Source organism: Marmota marmota, unplaced genomic scaffold (assembly GCF_001458135.2).
Source record: "Marmota marmota marmota unplaced genomic scaffold, marMar, whole genome shotgun sequence".
NCBI classification, from domain to species: Eukaryota; Metazoa; Chordata; class Mammalia; order Rodentia; family Sciuridae; genus Marmota; species Marmota marmota.
This window is the reverse complement of record NW_026000141.1, coordinates 1,237,046-1,256,914: the sequence shown is the minus strand read 5'-3', so window position 1 is coordinate 1,256,914 and position 19,869 is coordinate 1,237,046. Positions and strand designations below refer to the sequence as shown.

Genomic DNA, 19,869 nt, shown 5'->3' with positions numbered 1-19,869 from the left:
GCCCCGCCTCCTCTCCCTCGCCCTAATTTGATTTGATCCCCACTCAGGAGGTCTCAGCACAACTCGGCTCAGTCCACATTCCAAGCAAGCAGGACCAGGCGGGCATCGGATTTCTCCCCAAAGGCAGCCTGAGCTCTCAGGGTTCAAACGGCCTGGGGAGAGAAGCTCAGCCCTCCACCCTTCCAGAGACCTCCACCCTTTTGTACAAAAGTGTGGAAAAGGCACAGCTGAGTGATAGCAGGAGGAACTTCAGGGAGGGTCTGGAGTGAACTGCCACTTGGCCCCAGGGCACCCAGCCCTCTGCCAGGCCTGAGTCCTGGGGGGTTGCAGATTTATGTTTTATTTAACACTTGTCTACTGCCTTGATAAAGTGGCCTGGGCCTGTGCAAGAAAAGGCCACACTTGGCTTAGAGGGAGATGTGCAGCAAGTCCAGGGGGTGGGTACCTGGCAGAGTGGGAGGGCAGGTCCTGTTGTACAGGTGGACCAGCCTCAGCGCACGCAGGGAGCCTCTGCACCTGCACCTGGGGTACAGTCCTCAGAATGTGCCAGGTCACAGGCCAGGCCACTCCTGGGAGTGGGCAGGTCCCTGAAGCTGCCCTGGGACTGCTTTTTTCCTCTTCTTCTCTCATCCTCCCTTCACAGACAAAGAGCCTAAATCTTGCATGTGAGAAAGTACTTTTCCGACATCCAGGCTGAAACAGAATGTTAAGGAGGTCCCTAAAAAAACCCACATACCTAGAGCCCTTCCTTGTAGGTTCTCAGGCCCTGCTCACCAACCTACAGGTCTACCAGGACCCTCCCCTCCTGATTCTGGCAGACAAAGAGAAGCAAAAGCCTGGCCCCCACAGGCATTTGCTCTCCACTGAACAAATAAGACTCCTGTCCACCTCATCGGCAGGTGCAGAAAGCAACAGAGGCTTCAAAGTGTGTTTATTGGCAGAAACGACTCCTCAGGACCCCTCAGGACCCAAGAGGCTTCTTGCCTGATGACCTGCCTCAGAAGGGGGCCTGCAGCAATGTGGAGGACAGGGTCATTCCCTGCTCCAGCTTGTTCATGCCACCTCTGCACTCCCTGGCATGTTCTCGGTGGTCTACCCCATTCCCTGGACGGTCTGCTTTTCCAAGAGACTGGAAGTCAGGTGGTCAGTGGGACATCACGGGGAGCAGAGGATGCCTGTAAGGATGCGGTGTCTAGGGCTGGGGCTTGCTAGTGGTCTGGCTGAGGGCTNATCCTAGGACAGCAGGGTAAGGGGTGAGCGCCTGAGTGGTGGCCACAGCCCCCTGGGCCACAGCATGTCCTGTACCCTCCACCACAAAGCTGGGGGAAGGGGCTGGAGGGAGAAGAGCCGGGGGGTGGGGGGTGGTGGCACTCATCACCTGTGGGGCCCCCACCCTCGTGACAACCTCTGGCACAATAGCTCAAGAGGAGCCTGCAGGCAGCAGGGTGGACAGAAGGATGGCAGGACCATGGCCTCAGCTTCGTCTGCCCCACACCCAAACCAGCCCACCTGGGAGAAGGAGGAATCTTTGCACAGATCCAAGTCTCGGCAGAAGTTGCAGCTGTGGCAGATCACCTCAGGGAGCACATAGGAGCGGCAGGGGTCTCGGAACTGGGCCTCCTCGGAGAACTCACCAACATCTACCAGGCGAAGCAGGTCTCGGTTCAGCTTGTTCACCTGATTGGTGATGTTTGTATCCAAAGATAGCACCTGTGGAGGACACGCCCGTCAGGAAGCAGCTCCTAGGGAGTCTTGCTGCTGGAGACACGGGAGCCCTCTTTTTTTTGTGAGGCAAGAGGTATACCAGGGATTACACTCAGGAGCACTCAGCCACTGAGCCACACCCCAGCCCTGTTTTGTATTTTACTTAGAGACAGGGTCTCACTGAGTTGCTTAGGGCCTCATTTTTGCTGAAGCTGGCTTTGAACTTGCGATCCTCCTGCATTAGTCTTCTGAGTTGCCGGGATCACAGGCGTGGGCCACCATGCCCGGCGACACTGGAGCCCTCATCAGCATGGCTTCACGGTGTCAACCCATTCCTCCCTATGGTGGCAGTCCTCCACAGGAAGTGTAGGCTTCCCTGTGACCCACCAGATGTCTAAAGAAGCAATGCTGGATCCACACACCACCTTCCAGCAGGCAAAGGGGGCTGCAACTTGTCCTGGAAGGCCACCTTGCCTTGATATCCAAGCCAGAGACACAAAACTGGAGACCCTCTGTGGACTAGGAACCCAGGCTTACAACAGGTATGTTGCAGGATGGTGAGCTCGGACGGGTGCAGTGGGGCACACCTCGATTCCAGCCCTTCCTGGGGCTCAGGCAAGAGTGCAGGCTGCAGGCCAGCCTGGCCACGGAGTAGGCTGCAGGGCAGTGGTAGTGCACTTGCCTGGCATGGGAGGCCCGGGCTTCCTCCCCAGAGCCACAAAAAAGAAAGAAACTGAACAACACACACCTCAGCTCGGACCACAGTAGAATCCTGAACTGTAAGACTTGAAGAAGAAAACAGCAGGAAACCTTTGTGTCTTTAAAGCAAAAATTCCTCGCTCACGACACAAGAGGCACAACTCACATCTGAGAAGGGATTTGTGTCCAGAACATAAAAAGAACTCTCAAGAACAGGAAAAACCAGGGGCAAGAGCTGAGGCTGAGGGGCAGAGCCCTTGGCAGCATTTAAGGATTCAATCCCTAGCACTGAAAAACAAAACAAAACAAAAAGGTGTCAGCCACTCAAAAAAACAATACAAAACCCAAGAGATCTGGATACTTCACCAAAGACATGGATAGCCAACGGGCCCATAAAAATGTGCTCCCCATCAGCAGTTGCTAGGGAAGTACAAATCAAAACCACAGCGAATCCCACTGCATGTCCACCTGAACAGCTGGGATTCAAACACCACCACCACCAGGCTTTGGAGAGGGTGGAAGAGTGGAACTCCAGCCACGCATCGAGGAGCATGCGCTACTTAAGTAAACAGCCTGGTACTTTCTTTCCATGCCAAACATACTTTCACACGGCCCAGCAATTCTTCTCCTGGGTTGTTACCCAGGATAAATGAGATTTACGTTCACACAAAAGCCATAAGGTGTTTCATGGCTGCTTAGTTGTTAATTACCACAAAGGGACAGCAACCCAATGTCCTTGCCTCAGAGCTACGAGCAGCCAAGGGAAGGCCACTCTGACATACCAGGGGGTCCCACGTCACTGCAGAGTCAAGGAAGCCAGACCCCCAGGCTATAGGATATAGGGCTCCACCTAGGCGGCATCTGAGAGGGACAGTCAGGGATCCAAGGTGGGGTGGCTGGTGCCAAGGGGGAGTATTTTGGGGGTGACAGTTCTGTACCACAACGGTGGGTGTCACCACCCTACCCACCAGGAGCACGTCCACACCTGCACCCCACAAGAGTGCACCCACTGTGATGTTAAAACACCATCTCCGACTGGCTGTCAGGGCTGGGGAGGGCACAGGGAGGGCTGGGAAGGGGTGGAGTACTCCACCTCTGGATCCTGGCAGCGGGTGCATGGCCACAAGCCTCGTTACCCCGCCAATGTACACAACTCGGTTGACATAAAACACCTACCTGAAGGTGAGCTGTGGATGGAACCCGAGCTGGAAACCTTCCCTCCCCACAGCCAGACAACGAGCAGTCTGTGCATCTGCAGCGCCAGGTGAGGTACTTTGCTGGGACACTGTGTGGTGCCAGCTGGCAGCCTAAGCCCTCCCGGGACCCCCTGCCTTCCCCGCTAGGCAGGCTCCTATGCCACCTCACAGGTCTCTGAGCTTAGCTTCTCCTGGTTGAGCCAACTGGTGGCTGGTGGCCCAGAAGCTCCCTGTCCCAGTGCCTGCTTCCCACGTCGCCTGTGACTTCCACCCACTCACCCACCCCTGGCTCCTCAGGGCCTCTGTCCTCCCGGGCAGCACCTGTGCACTGGCCTGCTCCATGGGCTCAGGCCACACGAGGGCAGGGCCCCAGCGTCCTGGCTGCCTGAGCCCAGAGGCCTCTGCAGCCCCTCACCTTGCACACATATTTGATGAACTCCAGAGCAGGGTTGTTGAGCACCAAGTGGGAGCCAGGGAGGACAGGGAACATCTCTGAGGGCTCTGTGGAGCTCCGAGAGCCTGTGACTTTCTTCTGAATCTTCTGAGTGATGGTGAAGAAGCTCTGAGTGAGCTCGTTTGCAACATAATCCTGAGAGAAGGTGATCATTCCTGGGAAGAGAAGAGGGCTCACCCTGGCACTGGGCACCTCCCATGCCCACCCAGACCATCTGAGGCACACAGCACTGGATCGGTGTGGCAAGGGACTCACCAGGGAGGGCTCCGGCCGCCCCTTCAGCCTCCTGGGAGAACTGGCTGGCCCCCCTCCTCTTCACAGGGGTGGTGCCCGGGCCACTGCGTCTCAGCTGTTCCTTCATGCTGTGGTACACAGCCACAATGTACGCTGCAGAGAGGCAGGCACACTGCGGCTCAGAGGGGGGCTGTCCCAGACTGGGGGCCTGTGTCCGGTCAGGCTGACTACCAGGCAGACGTGGCCACACTGCTGGTGATGCCTTTATCTGCTACCCTCAGAAGAGCTGAGAGTTAATTAGAGAAATGGACTGATGGAGAGCAGTGCGTAGCCAGGCTGACGCCCAGCCCTCCTGCTACAGGGGCTCCCACAAGTGGAGGCTGACCTGTGTCGGCACAGTCCTCTGGAACTCCCAGGCCCATGCTCTGGGACATTTCAAGAGACAACTTGGAGAACAGACTCAAAGAGCAGCAAACAAAACATAAACATGGGGCCAAAACCATCGCTGCCACCACAGGTGTGAGGGCTACCTGCTGACTATTTAACCTGCCGTGCTCGTCACTAAGTGCTGTTTGGACAAGTGCCCTGAACTACAGGGTGTCCTTGGGGGTTCACATGCCCAGCTGCTCATCAGCCTCACCCTCAGCCCAGCCAAGGTACAGGGCTTCCTGCAACAGGAGGGAGGCCTGAAGGCTAGTGATGGGCTGCTGACTTGGATGTGCTGGGGTTCTTTTGACCATTGTGTGTGCACGCACAAGTGTTCTGAGGAAATGCGTGCAGCCGCGTTATATGAAACAGATCTCGGTAGCAGGAAAACCCTCCATGACACATGGTTGGGGGTGGGTCTTGGCAGGCAATGGCCTGGAGGAAGACAGCCCCTCCTGCCCCTGGAGTGGCTCCACGTAGACCTGGCTTTCCACCCTTGGCCCATGCTCTGGCTCACCCGAAACGATCATGAGGAAGTAGCTCTGGCAGGAGGCTGCCTGTGGCAGAAACTGCAAAATGTTCCAGTTGTTCTCCAGGAGGTCCTCTACCTCAGACTCCTCCACACTTTCCTCCTGCTCCTCCTCGTCTTCTTGCTCGTCCTCTGCTTCCTCTCCTTTCTGGGGCTCTTGCTGGAACAGAGACAACCCCTGTGTGCCTACTGCAGCAGCAGCAGCAGGCAGTGATGAGATTCAGTGGTACCAAGGCGTGGGAGAGAGGCCTCTTCCAGCCTGGGCATCCGGATCCCTGTGCCCAAGTCAGGTCCTGCAGGGCTCCAGAACCAGTGTAGCAGGCCTGGTGCAAGGTGACTGCAGTTCTCTCAGAGGATTTGCTGCAAAATTATTAAATTCCCACCTCCCAAGAGGGAAGAATTAACCAGGGCTTCCTAACGTGCAGCTCCCTTCTCTTGAGTCCAAGGATCTTCCTTAGCCAGGTGGGTGGCATAAGCCTCAGGCCAGAGGACCACCTGCCTGAGCCCAGGGGCTAAAGACCAGTCTGTGCAACACAGCGAGACCCTATTTCATAAAAAAGAACCTTTTCTTGGAACGGCACCTGATTCCATGCAGGACCGGCTACAAAGTTCCCCAAGTGTGGTCCTGCCTTCCCACCACAGTGCATTAGCTTCTGTGTACGGACACCAACATATATCCACTCCTGTGCTCTGCTATCCTCCCACTCTCTGAACCCCAGCAGGCTTTGCCCCAACCCTGCTGAAGTCTTCAGGAAGCCTGGTGTGCAGAGCAGCCTTGCCCATCTCCTCCTTCCTGAGGCCCCCAGCTCCTGGCATGTGCTCCCTGCTGGTGGCTCCCTCTTGGTCCTCTAAGAGGAACCCCAGGGAGGACACAGGCCTCTGTTTTCTCAACCCACCTCCAGCTGTCCCCTGGGCACTCCAGTACCAGCTGAACGCGTGTCTCAGCCTCACACATGCCACCTGCCCCACCTAACAAGACCCCTTCCCCACATTGCTTCTGGCAGCCAGTTCTGCACACCTGGGCACCAACATACACACACCCTGCTGCCTCTTGGCCCCGCCCAGATCCCACCCAAGTCCTTCCCACCTTCTAGGCCAACCCAGTGCTCCCCTGCACTGACCCTAACCGGGGTCTACCCTTGGTCCTCCCATCTCTGTCCTCCTCCATCACTCATCCATGTGAACAGCCCCACCAGGTCTCTGGATGCATTTGCAACTACCACCCCTCCCACTCGCCAGCCTCCCTGCCGAGAGCAGCACACGGACTGTGTGCATCTTCCAGAACCCCGCTTCCATATCACACCTTCAGGGCCACCCTACAGCAAACTCCTTGTTCTTTCCGGATTGAGGCAGCACTCTGTATTTCCTGGGTACTCCCAGCCCTTCTCATGTAAGCCAATGAGGGTGGGCACAAGGAGGCCCCAGACAGGCAGCACTCACCACTGGGGCAAATACAGCTAGGGTCATTTCCCAGTCATGCCCAGCTCTCTCACCTGTCCACAGTGAATTCCAGATGGCACTTTTCCTTTGATTCCACCATAATTAGACGGATCCATCCACAGAAGGAATTCCCAGCATCGTGAGAAGGAAATGGTCAGGGAATGGAAGAGCTCTTTAGAATGGATGCTGCAGAGAACCAGGGAGAAGCTGCATGTGAAACCAACGGCATCCCTCTCCTCCACTTCCTGTCTTTCCCTTCCTGGTATCTGCTCACCCTTCTCTTACTTAAAGAGAGCTTGGGATGATGCAGATTACTCAGACTTCCTGGGGATGGCAGCCAGCAGGACTGAGACTGCCCTGGGAGGGTGGTACCTGAACTGGGGCTGAGGAAGACTGGCTGTGCTGTCTGCTGGGGGTCTCCCAGAGGCCAGCCTGCCTTGCACCCTCGTGACTATGGGTGACTGGAAGGGCTGCAAGTTTCCTTCATTCCCAGCACCCTCAGCCAAGTTGACTGATCCATGGCTCTGTCTCCGATGGGGAGAAACAGTGGAGGAACCCTAAGTGACGTATTTACACGCAGCCATACAACCCAGACACTGCTCCTCCAGGACCTTGGCACTTGTCCTGGCTGCTCTCAGAACAAGGGGAGAATGGCAGCAGTTTCTCGATGTGGCCCAACCCAGCCACTTCAGTGTTGGGCCTCTTGGAGCCGAGCCACAGCCCCCAGTGTCTCAGCCCCCCACCCCCTCCTGGTAGGCATATAGCATGACACTGGCAGACTGAAAGCTGGCTTGGACCCCTAGGCCATGTGGAAGGACAGGCAGCAGGTCTGCAGAGCCGTGGTCGTGTCTGTGCTGGCTGTGTGTGTGTGTCGAAGTGGGCGACCTCACCCCTGCCACCCAGGACTGGTACTGAGGAGTGATGAGACTTGACGGCAGAGTGGATCCACCCAGGGTTCCTGCCTACGCTGATCTTTCTGTGTTTAGGGAAGTGCTCCATTCCTGGTCCATGTGAACGCACCCAAAAGTGTGAGCTTCAGTTATAAACCAGAGCCTTTGGGCTACAGGGGCCTTGGGAGTGTGGCTCGGTGCAGGAGCCATTGCTGCCCCAAGCCAGAGCTGCAGCAGCTAAAGGCCGATACGACCCATCCACAAGCCACAGCATGTTCAGTGCCACACCTGTGCCTGACACCCAGTGGGCTATGAGGTCTCCTCTAGTCACCATGCTGTGTGTCACGGATGCTGGCCCTTCAGCAGAGCCATAGCAGGCTGCAGTAGCAGGACGCCTCTCCACCCACCTGTTGGTGATGTACTTCACGTAGGCGATGGCGTCCTCAATGCGGCGCTTTCTGGTACAGAGAATGATTCGGTTGAAATTGGCATAGACGACTGATGACCCCAGGCGCTGGAACTCAGCCACGAGCCTGTGGGACAAGTCCAGTCAACGGCAAGGAGGGGCCCAGTGCCCTGGACCCAGCACTGCGGAGAAGCCTGGGAGCCCAACCCCAGGGAAGGCCTCCCAGCTGCACTGGAGCCACACAGGCCCTGCTGTGCTGTCCAGACTGTCCTGAATCCCATATGGATGGGACTGCAGACACAGGCCACAGTATCTGGCAGCAGTTTCTGCATGGTAAGAAAATATGACAGAGGCAAAGGATAACATACACAAACCCCCCCAAAAGGAAAAACAGGAAAAAATTTGCAAGCTCTTATGGAAAGATGGCTATTTTTTTAAACACAGAGAATTCATTTTTGCCCCCTGTACTGAGGATTGAACCCAGGGACTCTCCACCACTGAGCTACACCTCAGCCTTTTATATTTTCTTTTGAGACAGGGTCTCAACTAAACTGATGAGGTTGGCCTTGAACATACCATCCTGCTGCCTCATCCTCCTGAGTAGCTGGGATTACAGGCATGTACCACCATTCTCAGCTTCATTCCATTTTTTAATATTTTTTTTAGTTGAACATGGACACAATACTTTTGTTTTACTAATTTATTTTACGTGGTGCTGGGGATGGAACCTAGTGCCTCACATGTGCAAGGGCAAGCACTCTACCACTGAGCCACAACCCCAGCCTCTCATTCCATTTTTAATAAGAGAAAAACCCAACAAAACTACAGGAAAATGAGTAAAGAACATGAAGAGAAAGTTCGACTTCATTCATAATTGGGATGGTACAGTAAGACAACATCGAAACAGCACCCTCATTCCTTGATGTCGGCAAATCCCCAGCTGTGACAGCAAGGAGCAGGGGCACGGTACCCTTAATCATGAGCCGGCATAGAGGGCTCTTGGCAATACCAACCACCCAGACATAATGCCCATCGAAGCTGCAACAGCAGGACCTCCACAGATGCCGCTGCTGCTCATGCACAGAGCCTTTCGTGACTTAGTACTCCTAGCAGCATGAAGCAGGACAATCTAAAGGTCCACTGGTATGGTACCTCCACACGCAGCCCTCCTAGGGGCATTCACCACAGCAAGGTGGACACACAATGCAGACAGGCTGCAGCGGACCTTCTGGCCTGGCCGCTCCACTGCTGTGTGCCCTGGCCTGGGTGAGTACTCACTGCAGGAAGAGCTTCTTCATCATGTTGTGGAGTGTCCGGTGCAGGGCGGGGTCATGCAGCAGAGAGCTCGAGGACTGTAGCCAGCGGTAGAAGTGCACCACCTGGTTGTCGGCGTAGACGTTGTGGTACTGCATGATCTCCTTTACCCAGCCCACGACCATGCTCTTGAGGATCCTGGAAGACAGGCGCAGGAAGGTGTGCCACCACCCCTCGCCAGCTCTGACCCCCAGTTTCCAGACCACACCGTGGGCCCTGAGCTCCTTCTGCCTGTCCCACTGCACAGCATCACCTCCTCCACACATTAAGTGCTGCCGCCACCAGAGATGTGAGCGTTGCTCACCTCTCAACATAGCACCTCACCTGCTGGAAACTTCAGGGGGGGGGGTTGCCTGTGACAGGCTGTCATGGTCACAGAGTTCATTCATGGAACCTTCCCTGCCCACTGCCACAGTGATGGTCTCTGCCATCTGGCACTGATCCCATCTGCCTCTCAGGCTGAACCACTTGTGTCCTTTGCAGCCAAGACACTGTTCCCAGCCCCTCCTCCTCTCCCTACCTTGTCCCATCCCAGCGAATTCCCTCCTTCTGTGGGGAGGCCCCAGGGTAACAGCTGAGGCACACAATCTGGAATCAGGTTCCTCTTGAGTGCAAACCCTCACACTCAGTTGCACCAAGAGTGGCCACAACTGTGGCCACCCTGACCTCAGTTTCCCTCTCCATGATGGGCAACTGTACCACTCTGCAAGCTGCTGGGGCCTGAGGGAGAACATGACCCCCCCCACACACACAGAAGTGCCCCTCGGCACACACTGCACGTCACCAGGACCACGGCTGATCAAGCCCCTGACAGCCAACAGTGACCATAACAACTCACCAGGCTAAGTGCCTGGGGATTCTCACACACACGCCTCAGTCAGCTGAGAAGCAGCCATGTGAGAAGGGTTTTTGGGCCAAATGCCTTTGGCCACAGGAGGGCAGGAGGGAGTGCAAGGACTTGTCATGATAACCAGGCAGGACACGTGCATGGGCCACGGGGACACTGACTGAAACGGCCGCATGAGACTGGGAGAAGGGAAGCCCGAGGGGCACTGCCTTAGGCCTCTCCACTGTTCTACAGGAGGTGAGCATACAGCAAGGGGGCACCTGAAGGTGCTGGAGCAGAGGGCTGTCTCATCGTAGCTGGCTGGGGCACTAGAGGCCTGATTGCCTGTGACCATGTCCTCCAGTGAGGCCTGCTGGATCACGTCAAAGCTGATGCCCATGCTGCCGGCCCCCTCCATGTCGTTCACGTGGTGGGACTGGAGGATGGTGTTAACGGCCAGGTTCTGGATGTCCAGCTCCACACACACTGCAGAGGAGACATTGCTGTCCATGTACCCTGGCCACCTCTAGCACTATCTCCTGGACCCAGACCCAGCCACTGATACTGCCAGGACAGTCAGCACTGCCCAGTGTGTTCAGGTGTGGCATGTACCCTCTGACCTCCAGCAGAACTGCAGGGCCATCAGCTTCTGGCCTTGACTCTGGGATACCCTCTGTGGCCTCAGCTCTTGGCAGGCAGCTGGTGCTGAGTCTGGCTGCCCAGAGTACACAGTGAGATGGCAGGACAGCCCACCCCCGCCCCACTCACCGGTGGAGTAGCAACCAGGACTGTTAATCTCCACGGTGGCACGGTCCTCGAATTCCATGACAAGGCGGTTGTCGTCGGCCTCCTTCCCGCCCAGGTCGGGACGGGCTGTGGGGGACAGCCAGAGCAGGTGGTTGTGACGCTGCAGGTGGCGGGCAAAGAAAAGGTCGGAGCCAAAGGTGGAGATGTCCTCTGGCAGATTCCCAACGGGAATGTGGAAGTACCTGTGTGGAGGCGCATGGTCAGCCCAGGCAGCGCCGGGGACCACTCGCCTGCCATGGTAGCGGCCTGGCCCTGGCTGCTGGCCTCTGGGCTCACCTGCTCATCTCGAAGGCCTGTGACAGGCAGGTGTCCAGGTGGAGGTAGTGCTGGATCATGCGGCGGGCTCCGTGCCGCTGCCAGTCTAGGACTCCATAGCTGATCTTGTCGACCACGCGCACAGGCACCAGCGGGAACTCCTCCAGCACAGGGATCTCGCTGGCGAGCTTCTGCAGTTCCCAGCTGGACTGCACTGCAATGAGGGTGGGTCCCCGGCGTTCCTCCTGTGTTGGGCAGAAGAAAAAAAGGCCTCGTAGATAGAGCCTCAGAGCAGTGGTCTCTCATAGCAGGACTCTAACCTCCCTCACCTTGTAGGCCAGCAGGAAGCGCTGGATGGCCCTGCAGATGGTCTTCAGGTCAGTTTCAGCACGAACTTCAAAGGTATGTCTGGGGGGTGGCAGGAGCTCGGGGCCCACCTTCTCCAGCAGAAGGCTGTGCTCCGCTGAGTACAGGGTGCTGAGGCTGGGCATCTGGTTGCTGCGCACCTGTAGGAGAGTAGCCATGTGAGCCCCTTCCTGATGGATAGAGCAGGGACCCTGCCAACCCACCGGGTCAAGGACTCACCGTGTCCAACACAAACACAGATGCTCTGCGCTGTGAGGGGACAAAGAGCCCAAAGAGTGCCTTGTGGCCCTGCGTGTGGTGGTACAGGTAGATGTGGCGGATGCTGCCTGCAGAAGGAAGTGCACGTCATGGGAGGTGTGCAGGAGGTGTATGGGTGGCAGGGCAGGAGGCATAAGCTGTACCTGGTTCCAGGTAGCTGAATTGGGCCAGAGAACGCATCTCGAGGTGATCTAGGGTGAAGGTCTCAGCTTCCCAGCCCGAGAGGTGCCGCACCAGCTGTCTGTTGACCACACACACACAGCCCAGCTGCACCAGTGCCCGGAACAACAACGGCACCTGGAAGAGTGGGCAGATAGGCCGGTGAGGCTGATGGGGGCTCTTGCACCCTCGGCTCACCCTGGGTTACCCCCAGGCTCCTCTAACAGGCCTGCTGAGACCCACCTTCCCAGGACAGTCTATTGTCACTGCTGTCCCTGGTCCAGGCCCAGCTGGACCCATACCGGGTTCAGCAGGGTGTGGCTGGGAAAGTTACCTGAGTCTCGTAGACACCCTCGATGTCCGGCGCTGACAGCTCAGTGTTGATCTCGTTGATGTGTTCTTGGTACATGTCCTCTGGCACTGAATACTCATAGAGATTGTAGACCATGTTGGAACGAGGCAGAATGCGGTTCACCTGGTGACAACACAGTGGTGGTCTTGTCATGGCCTCCAAGGGGCATGTCGATGGAATCCTAGAACTTCCTGTGCCTACAGTGGTCAGCCTGCCTTCCCAAGTGTCACAACTACAAGATCTGAACGTAACTTAGAAAAGCAACCTGTGGCCTCTGAAAGTAGAGAGGCACTCACAGACTGAGGTATTGTATCACCCTAAAGCAAAGGGGGCAGTAAGGTACCACATCCCTGAATGCCCCCCTGTTCCCCAGAACCCAGCCACGTTAAGGGAGCAGTGGGAGCAGGCCCAGGCTGGCAGGTCCAGAAATGTGCCATCTTGGTGGGCGCTGGCTGTCTCTGTGCATAATGCTGGGAGCTGGGCGGAACGGTCTTATCTGGGGAAAGCTCCTTTACTGCACTGGCACCAGGACAACTGCTCCTTGGGATGTTGGTCAGACAAGCCAACTAAGCTAAATCTGCTAGTGTCCCTGCATCTGCTATCCACCTATAAAACCCCTGAGTGGGGAGGGGCGCAGAGCAGAGGGCACTGTGGAAAGCATAGGGTCGCTCCTCTAGCTGGACACCTCTGGGCAGAGCCCCACCAGGGAGAGGAGGTGCTGTCACCAGGAACTCTGCTCGGAGCAGTCCTGATCTCTCGTGAGCTTTCCCCAGTAAACTGAACGTCTCTCCTGCTGTCTCCAGGGACTTTCCTTGGCCTGTCTGAAACCTGGCCCACCGCCCTGGCACACCTGGGCAGGGATCAGACAAGTGTCAATACCAGTCTTGTGGGGGGGCCCAGTTTATTGTCCTCTGATCTCTCCTGGGCTCAATAGGAGGGTGCAAGTAGCAAACATTGAGAGAAACCATGTTTTCCTAGCCAGAGACCCGGAAAGGAGCTGCTGTGTAGAGGAACCCTGGAGAGAAGAAAGCTGGACCCTAATTCTGCACAGGGACCAGCATGTCTGACAAGCTCACCCTGAGCTCTGCATGGTCAGACAGACCAGGCAGCTCAGCAAAGGCTGCCAACACCGAAGGCTTCCACAAAGAGGGTCAGACAGAATCTGGGGTCTGAAATTAACTGGGTGGCTTCCTCAACATTCTCTAAAGGGTTCTTTTAAATGCCCAAAGTCAGCTGGGTGCGGTGGTGTAGGCCTCTGATCCCAGGCACTCAGAGGCCGAGAGAGGGAGATTCCAAGTTCCAGGCCAGCCTGGGCAACTCAGCATGACTCTGTCTCAAAATCAAAATGAAAAGGGCTGGGGTGTAGCTCAGTGGTAGAGAACTGGGGTGGCCTTATTCATAAGGCTCCGGGTTCCACCCTCAGTCCTGCAAAGCAACGCCTGAAGCCTCAATAGCACTTGTAAAACGTCCAACCAAGAACACATGGACGGCTCTCCAGGGAGGAGAGAGCCAGGAGGGTTGGCCCTGGGATGACCCAGACCTGTGACCAACAGTGCCTGTGCAGCAGCTACAGTCGCTTCCCACCAGGCACAGGCCAACAGCCTCACCCGGATGAACAGAGGACTGAAAAGGGAGAAAGAATCAACTTGAAAACCAGCCTCTGAACACAGCAATCTACAGGGGTTCAGCAGCAGCCCCAAGAGGGAGAAAACTGTCAGCACCCAAGAACGAGTTGGCAGAAACCATCCACCTGAAAGCAGACCCCTTCACAAAAGATCAGTCACGCTCTACTCTCTCCAGACACAGAAGGCCACCTCACAAGGGTGAGGAAAGAAAAGGTGACAGGGAAGCAGAGGTCGTCCTCGGCAAGACCATGAACAGTCTCTGGCTTCCCTGGGGCAATCCCTGTGGGGGCTCACCTAAGGGAGAGAAGGAACCTGCATGATCCACTGTGAGGGCGCAGGAATGGTGACACCAATGGCCAGGGGCAGATCCCAGAGAAGGGCAGAGAAGACAGCACGAGGGAACGCAGGGTGACGGGACCCTTCTCCACCTCGACTCTACACACACTAGGAAACTAGAAAACTTCATCAAGAAGACTGCTCTGCTGCATTTAAATTGTAAGAGAGCCTGGAAAAATAAACAACATCTCTCCTCCTTCCTCAGAACTGGAAAATGTGAAGCAGGAATGATGGAAAGGACGTTCCCATCTCATCTGCATATTCTCGACACTGTGGGCAAGCACCTATACGAACATGCTGTGTGTGGTTTAAGAAATAAAGCTCTTCAGAGGCCCAGTGTACCCTGACAGACTCCACAGACATAGGCCCAAGGCTACCACTGAGGCTCTACCTGGGGGCAGTCCAGCTGTCCACGGCCAGGCAAGCAGCAGAGGCTGTCCCTGAGCATGCAGCGTGGGCCATGACACCTTAGGAACAGCAAGTCCTAGTACTGGTCTGGATGATTTCCCCAGCACAGCACTAAGTTCATTGTAATTAATTCAAAATGGAAAAAACAAAAACAAAAACAAAAAACTACTCCCCTTAAAATTAACAAGGAAAACAGATCAATAAAAGGTAAATATATCCAGCTTGTCTTAAAAAGATGACCTGGGAGCCACTTGAAGGGATCCTGCTGGTCCAACAGGGTGATGTGGGTCTCAAGGAGGCAATGACTGTCCTGTTGTGGAAATGCCTCTTGGATACAAGGTTCCAGCAGGTCTACACATCTGTAGCAGGGGTGCGTCCTCAGACCTGGCTGCACAGGGTGGAGGCACTTGGCCTGGGCAAGGCAGGCAGACTCTTGTGAAAACCAGCAAGACCATGTGTTTAAGTCCCACTGAACTGTAATCACACCTCATGGACTTACTGGGTGTCAGGGAGATCTGACTAAGTGATCTTACAATATTAAACAACACGTATTCCCAAGTCCACAGTAATACATATATTTTTTTAGTACTGGGGACTGAACAAAGGGGTGCTCTAGGCCACATCCCCAGACCTTTTTAAAATTTATTTTGAGACAGGGTCTCCCCAGGTTGCCCAGGCTAGCCTCAAGCTTCCGGTCCTCCTGCCTTAGTCTCCTGAGTTGCTAGATCATAGGCGAGCACCACTGTGCCCAGCCACAGTGATGCTTTAAAAGGACACAAAGTAAAAATCCATTTATTCTTTTCTTGGAAATTTAATATAATCTAAGGGAAGATGATATGCATTTATCTTGCTTTTTAAGAAAGAAACCAATTCATGTCTGATCTGGGACTGGCTCAGTTGCAGGGCACACACAGCATACTCAGGCCAGGGATTCAATTCCCAACACCACCAAAGACCAAACCAAACTGTAATTCATCTCTATCTGGTACACACTAAGTTCCCGTCAGAACACAGAAGGGCAGGACTAGAAGTCCTTTCCCTGGAGTCCAGATGGGACCAGGGTCCAGGTGAGCATCTTCAGTGGCTCTGGAAAGAGGCTGAGGACAGGTGCGCATCTCTCTAGGTGAGTCGTGTCACAAAGGAAGCGAGGTTCTGCTAGTGAGGATACTCCTGTGTGGCCGTGCTGCGCTTCTCTGGAGGGCTGAGGGAATCCCCCCGTACCATCTACCCCTGTGGTCCTGAGAACCCCTCCCCACTTTCTAGGTGCACATTTCACCAAATCGACTGAATGGGCCTAGGCTTTGCCTTCTCCAGCTACAAATGTTCACAACTCAGCTGCTCACCTGGGTGCCACTTGCTACATAGGTCACAGTATCCAACCAAGAAATATAACAGGACAACCTCAGAGAGCACAGTGGGTCAAGTGGAGCTTCATCTGAGACAGCAGTAAGAGCTAACAAGGACATGCTACCTAGGTGACATTCCCAGAAGCATTCTAAGGGGAAGAGTCTCAGCAAAAAAGACCATGTATTGCAGGGCTCCGTTAGCAAGGAATGTCCAGACAGGCAAACCTACACACAGGGCTAGGAGGAGAACCCTGGGCAGGAGGGTACAGGCTGCCTTTCAGGATAATGAAAACATCTTAAAATCAGAGGTGGCTCCAGTGGCAGTGCTGTGAATTCACTAAAGCCACAAAATAGTACATTCTTTAAATGGATGGACTGCACAGTGTGTAAATTTATACCTCAAAAAAGCTACTTACAGCAGCAGTGTCTACAGAAAGTCTGTACCCTTTATCAAGTCTACCAGTGCACACACCTCACAGCCAAGGACAGTGACAGTAGCAGCTCCTGCACCCCAGCCCTGCTTTGGCCCTGGTTCTGTGCTCAGCACTCAGATATCATTTCAAGTAATTCTTACCATGTCCCAGTAAGGTACCTAGGTCCTCGGGTCTGCAAAGCACACACTCCTGGTCATCTCTTTAACACCCCCCATCCATGTGACAGCAACAGCAGCAGCCCCCTACCTTCCGACAGGAAGGCCCCTCCTCTGCTTTGGCCACTCGCTGGTTCACATAGAACACGCGGGGGATGCTCAGCTTGATAGAGTGCAAGTCACTACCAATGATGGCCCACAGCCTGAACAGGCCAGCCTGGCTGGTCTGGCTGATCTGAAAGGAAATGACAACGCGTAGCATGTGACAGAACACATGGACACCTGTGAACAAGCCACTCGGAGTTGCTCAGGACCCCTGCAACAGGCAGGAAAGTTGAAAGTCTGTCTTATTCATTTGGACCCCAGGGATGGCCCGGCACTCCCTGGACCCATGAAGAGTGCTGCTGGTTCAGGGGTGTCCTGCCTCCCTGATAAAAGGTCCACACCTGCCCGCTTGGGTCAAGGCCCACACCTGTACAATCTGCCAGGGAAGGTCTAGAATGCTACGTGCAGTTCTTCTCAAGAAGCTCCCCAGCCCTGTGGCAGGCCCGTCTCGGATGGCCCCATGCCTTGGCAAATCCTCTGCCGACTCCAGACGCTGCTTCTTCCTGCGGGCCAGGCGCTGTCGGGCCTGTAGCTGCCACTTCTTCTTGTGGAACCGGAGCCAGACCAGCCATTCTTCCTGGGACAGATGGCAACACAACCAACAGGCACATTGTGAGGTAGAACCATCCCCCCCTTGACAGCTTTTAAGCTCTGCAGCTTCCATGTGCTCTGGGATGACTAGGCATCATCACACCCAACTTCCCCAGGGGCCAGGACCTGCCTTAGGGTCCCTGAACGGCCCTCCAGTCACCCCAGCTTCTCACCTGGGTGGTGCCAAGTGTAGGAGGTTGCCCCAAGATCTCCCGCCAGGGCACCGTCAGCGTGAGTTCCTGAGACTCCTCTTGGCTCTCCCAGAGGACTCGCTTCCTCTTGGTGGCTACAGGGATTGCTGGATGGGGTGGCTTTATGAGGCCAAAGTCCTCCATGTCGGGAGCACCTGGCCTGGGGCTGTCTTCTAGGCCCTGAGCCATCACGATCTGGAAAGACCCAAATTGCCTTAACTTTCAGGAGCTTGTTCCTGTAAACTCTACCACTTGAACCTAATATGTTACCTAAAACGGGATAGAGACTTATGACCCAATTTAACTTAAAAAAATTTTTTTAGTTGTAAATACCTTCATTTAATTTATTTACTTATATAAATAAAAATATATAATATGGTGCTGAGGATCAAACCCAGTGTCTCACACATGCTAGGCAAGAGCTGTACCACTGAGCACAACCCCAGCTCTGATTTAACCTTTAATAGCAAAGAGGGCAAATAGAAAAGTTTAGAAAACAATGTCATTCAAGTACCACCAGTGATTGCTAGAGGATGCTCCTTTTAAATAAGACAAATGATTGCAAACAATAGCTAACGCGCCCCTTCTTCCGCCTACCATGCTGCTCTCAGGAGCAGCCTCATGCCCCACGTTTTTACTTATTCTGCTTGACCATAAACAACAAGCAGCACAGCTGTTTTACTTCAGGCAAACAGCAATATGTGGTGTACCCCCTACTGACTGTGGCGTGGACCAGGTGTCTGGGATGGGCACCTGCTGGTGCACGCACAGGTCCTTTAATCTTAACTGCAGCAGGATATCTGTCACAGGGAAAACCAGCCTTCTGTTGCTTTCCAGATAAAGAAGAGCTAGCTCCCACTTCCTCAGAATCACAAGCTGTGACTAGTGCACACCTCTGCATGTGCTGCCTGTTCCTCACATACCAACAAGCTCCCATCTGCCGGTCCTGACACTTCACATGACCGTCATCACTCAGGGTGGCTGCCATTGGGACACATCATGCTGTGGGGTCTGGCGACTTCTGGCACCTGTGCAGGCAGCCTTACAGTGGCTCAGTGATGCCCACCGCCTGGCATTCATACCTGTGAGTCCGTCCCTGAGTGTGGTGATGCAGTGGACTGCTTTCAGTGAACAGATTACAACACAGTGGTGGGTTCCCAGAAACCAGCTATAGAATGCTGTGACTTCCACTTGTCCACACTGACTGGTTCTTACCCATGGCTCGCTCTGAAGATGCCCACTGCCATGCTGTGAGCTGTCCTGCAGAGTGCCCCTAAAGTGCTCCTGACACAGCCAGCAAGGAGCCAGGTCCAGCCCCTACCCCAGGAGGGAGCCTGGAGGCAGCTCCTCCCCAGTCGGGCCTTCAAGTGAAACAACAGCCCAGCTGTGGACCCCGAGCTGAACACTCAGCCATGCTGTGCAGACTCCTGACCCTATTCAAGCTGCTACGTTTTGGGGGACATATGTTGTGTTGTAACGTTTAACTAAATATGTTTATGAACCATTTCTAACTTTGGTGTATTCCAACTATCTTCAAATTATGATTTGTCTCTTCAATTTTATGGCGACTTGTGTGCTATAAAAATGTGCGTTATGCTGAGGCTGGGGCTCAGTGGTACAGCACTTGCCTGGCACGTGTGAGGCACTGGGTTTGATCCTCAGCACCACATAAAAATAATTCCCACCTTTTCTCAGTACTGCGGAATCAACCCAGGGCCTCACACATGTAGAGCAAGTGTTCTTCCACTGAGCCACATCCCACCTCCACCCAATTCTTATTACCCAGTTCAGTACCCAGTCATTCTGCTGTTCTTTTTTAGACCAGAGTATTTATATTTAGACTTACAATAAAAGAAAGAAGTCTTCATTCTGTTTGGAATTATTTTCATATTTGGAGATATGGTAACTTAATATAAATAGCCATTTTCCCCAGCACCTTAGCTGACCAGTGGTCCCTTCTCTCCCTAGAACTTGTCATGGCACATCTGTGATATGCCAACGGCCCCTGGCACAAGGATCTTCTTCTTCTTCTTTTTTTTTTTTTTTGTGCTGGGTATTGAAACCAGGGACTTGTGCATGCAAGGCGATCCTCTACCAACTGAGCTATATCTCCAGCCCCATAAGGATCTTCTTTCAGGCTCCTAGTTAGCTCTACTCTCTAGCCTTTACAGATACAGCAAGGCACAATGAAAGATCTGTATCCTTCGGGCTGGGGATGTAGCTTAAGTGGTAATGCGCTCGCCTAGTGTGTGTGAGGCCCTGGGTTTGATTCTCGGCACCACATAAAAATAAAGATATTGTGTCCACCTAAAAACTGAAAAAATAAATATTTAAAAAAAAAAAAAAAGGCAAAAGTACATGAT

The 19,869-nt window shown here is 54.4% G+C and overlaps 1 protein-coding gene across 3 annotated transcripts in view; it reads right to left on the bottom strand.

Moving 5' to 3' along the window:
• Positions 1–1,359: 1,359 nt before the first annotated feature.
• The window catches only part of Pole (DNA polymerase epsilon, catalytic subunit), a 41,397-nt gene continuing 22,887 nt past the window's right edge, over positions 1,360–19,869 (bottom strand). The window contains exons 29-45 of one of the 3 annotated variants that reach the window (XM_015505567.2): positions 17,489–17,701; positions 17,092–17,301; positions 16,711–16,854; positions 12,298–12,438; positions 11,948–12,101; positions 11,766–11,872; positions 11,510–11,686; positions 11,202–11,425; positions 10,887–11,107; positions 10,400–10,604; positions 9,257–9,430; positions 7,980–8,105; positions 6,736–6,868; positions 5,231–5,402; positions 4,309–4,440; positions 4,015–4,208; positions 1,360–1,710 (exon numbers count right to left, since the gene is read on the bottom strand). In XM_015505567.2, coding sequence (XP_015361053.2) covers positions 1,375–1,710; positions 4,015–4,208; positions 4,309–4,440; positions 5,231–5,402; positions 6,736–6,868; positions 7,980–8,105; positions 9,257–9,430; positions 10,400–10,604; positions 10,887–11,107; positions 11,202–11,425; positions 11,510–11,686; positions 11,766–11,872; positions 11,948–12,101; positions 12,298–12,438; positions 16,711–16,854; positions 17,092–17,301; positions 17,489–17,701 — 3,063 coding nt within the window. In that variant the 3' untranslated portion in view covers positions 1,360–1,374. Of the gene's footprint in view, positions 1,711–4,014; positions 4,209–4,308; positions 4,441–5,230; positions 5,403–6,735; positions 6,869–7,979; positions 8,106–9,256; positions 9,431–10,386; positions 10,605–10,886; positions 11,108–11,201; positions 11,426–11,509; positions 11,687–11,765; positions 11,873–11,947; positions 12,102–12,297; positions 12,439–16,710; positions 16,855–17,091; positions 17,302–17,488; positions 17,702–19,869 lie in introns of those variants that run through there. The other 2 variants (XM_048785875.1, XR_007341497.1) reach the window with 2 other exon arrangements.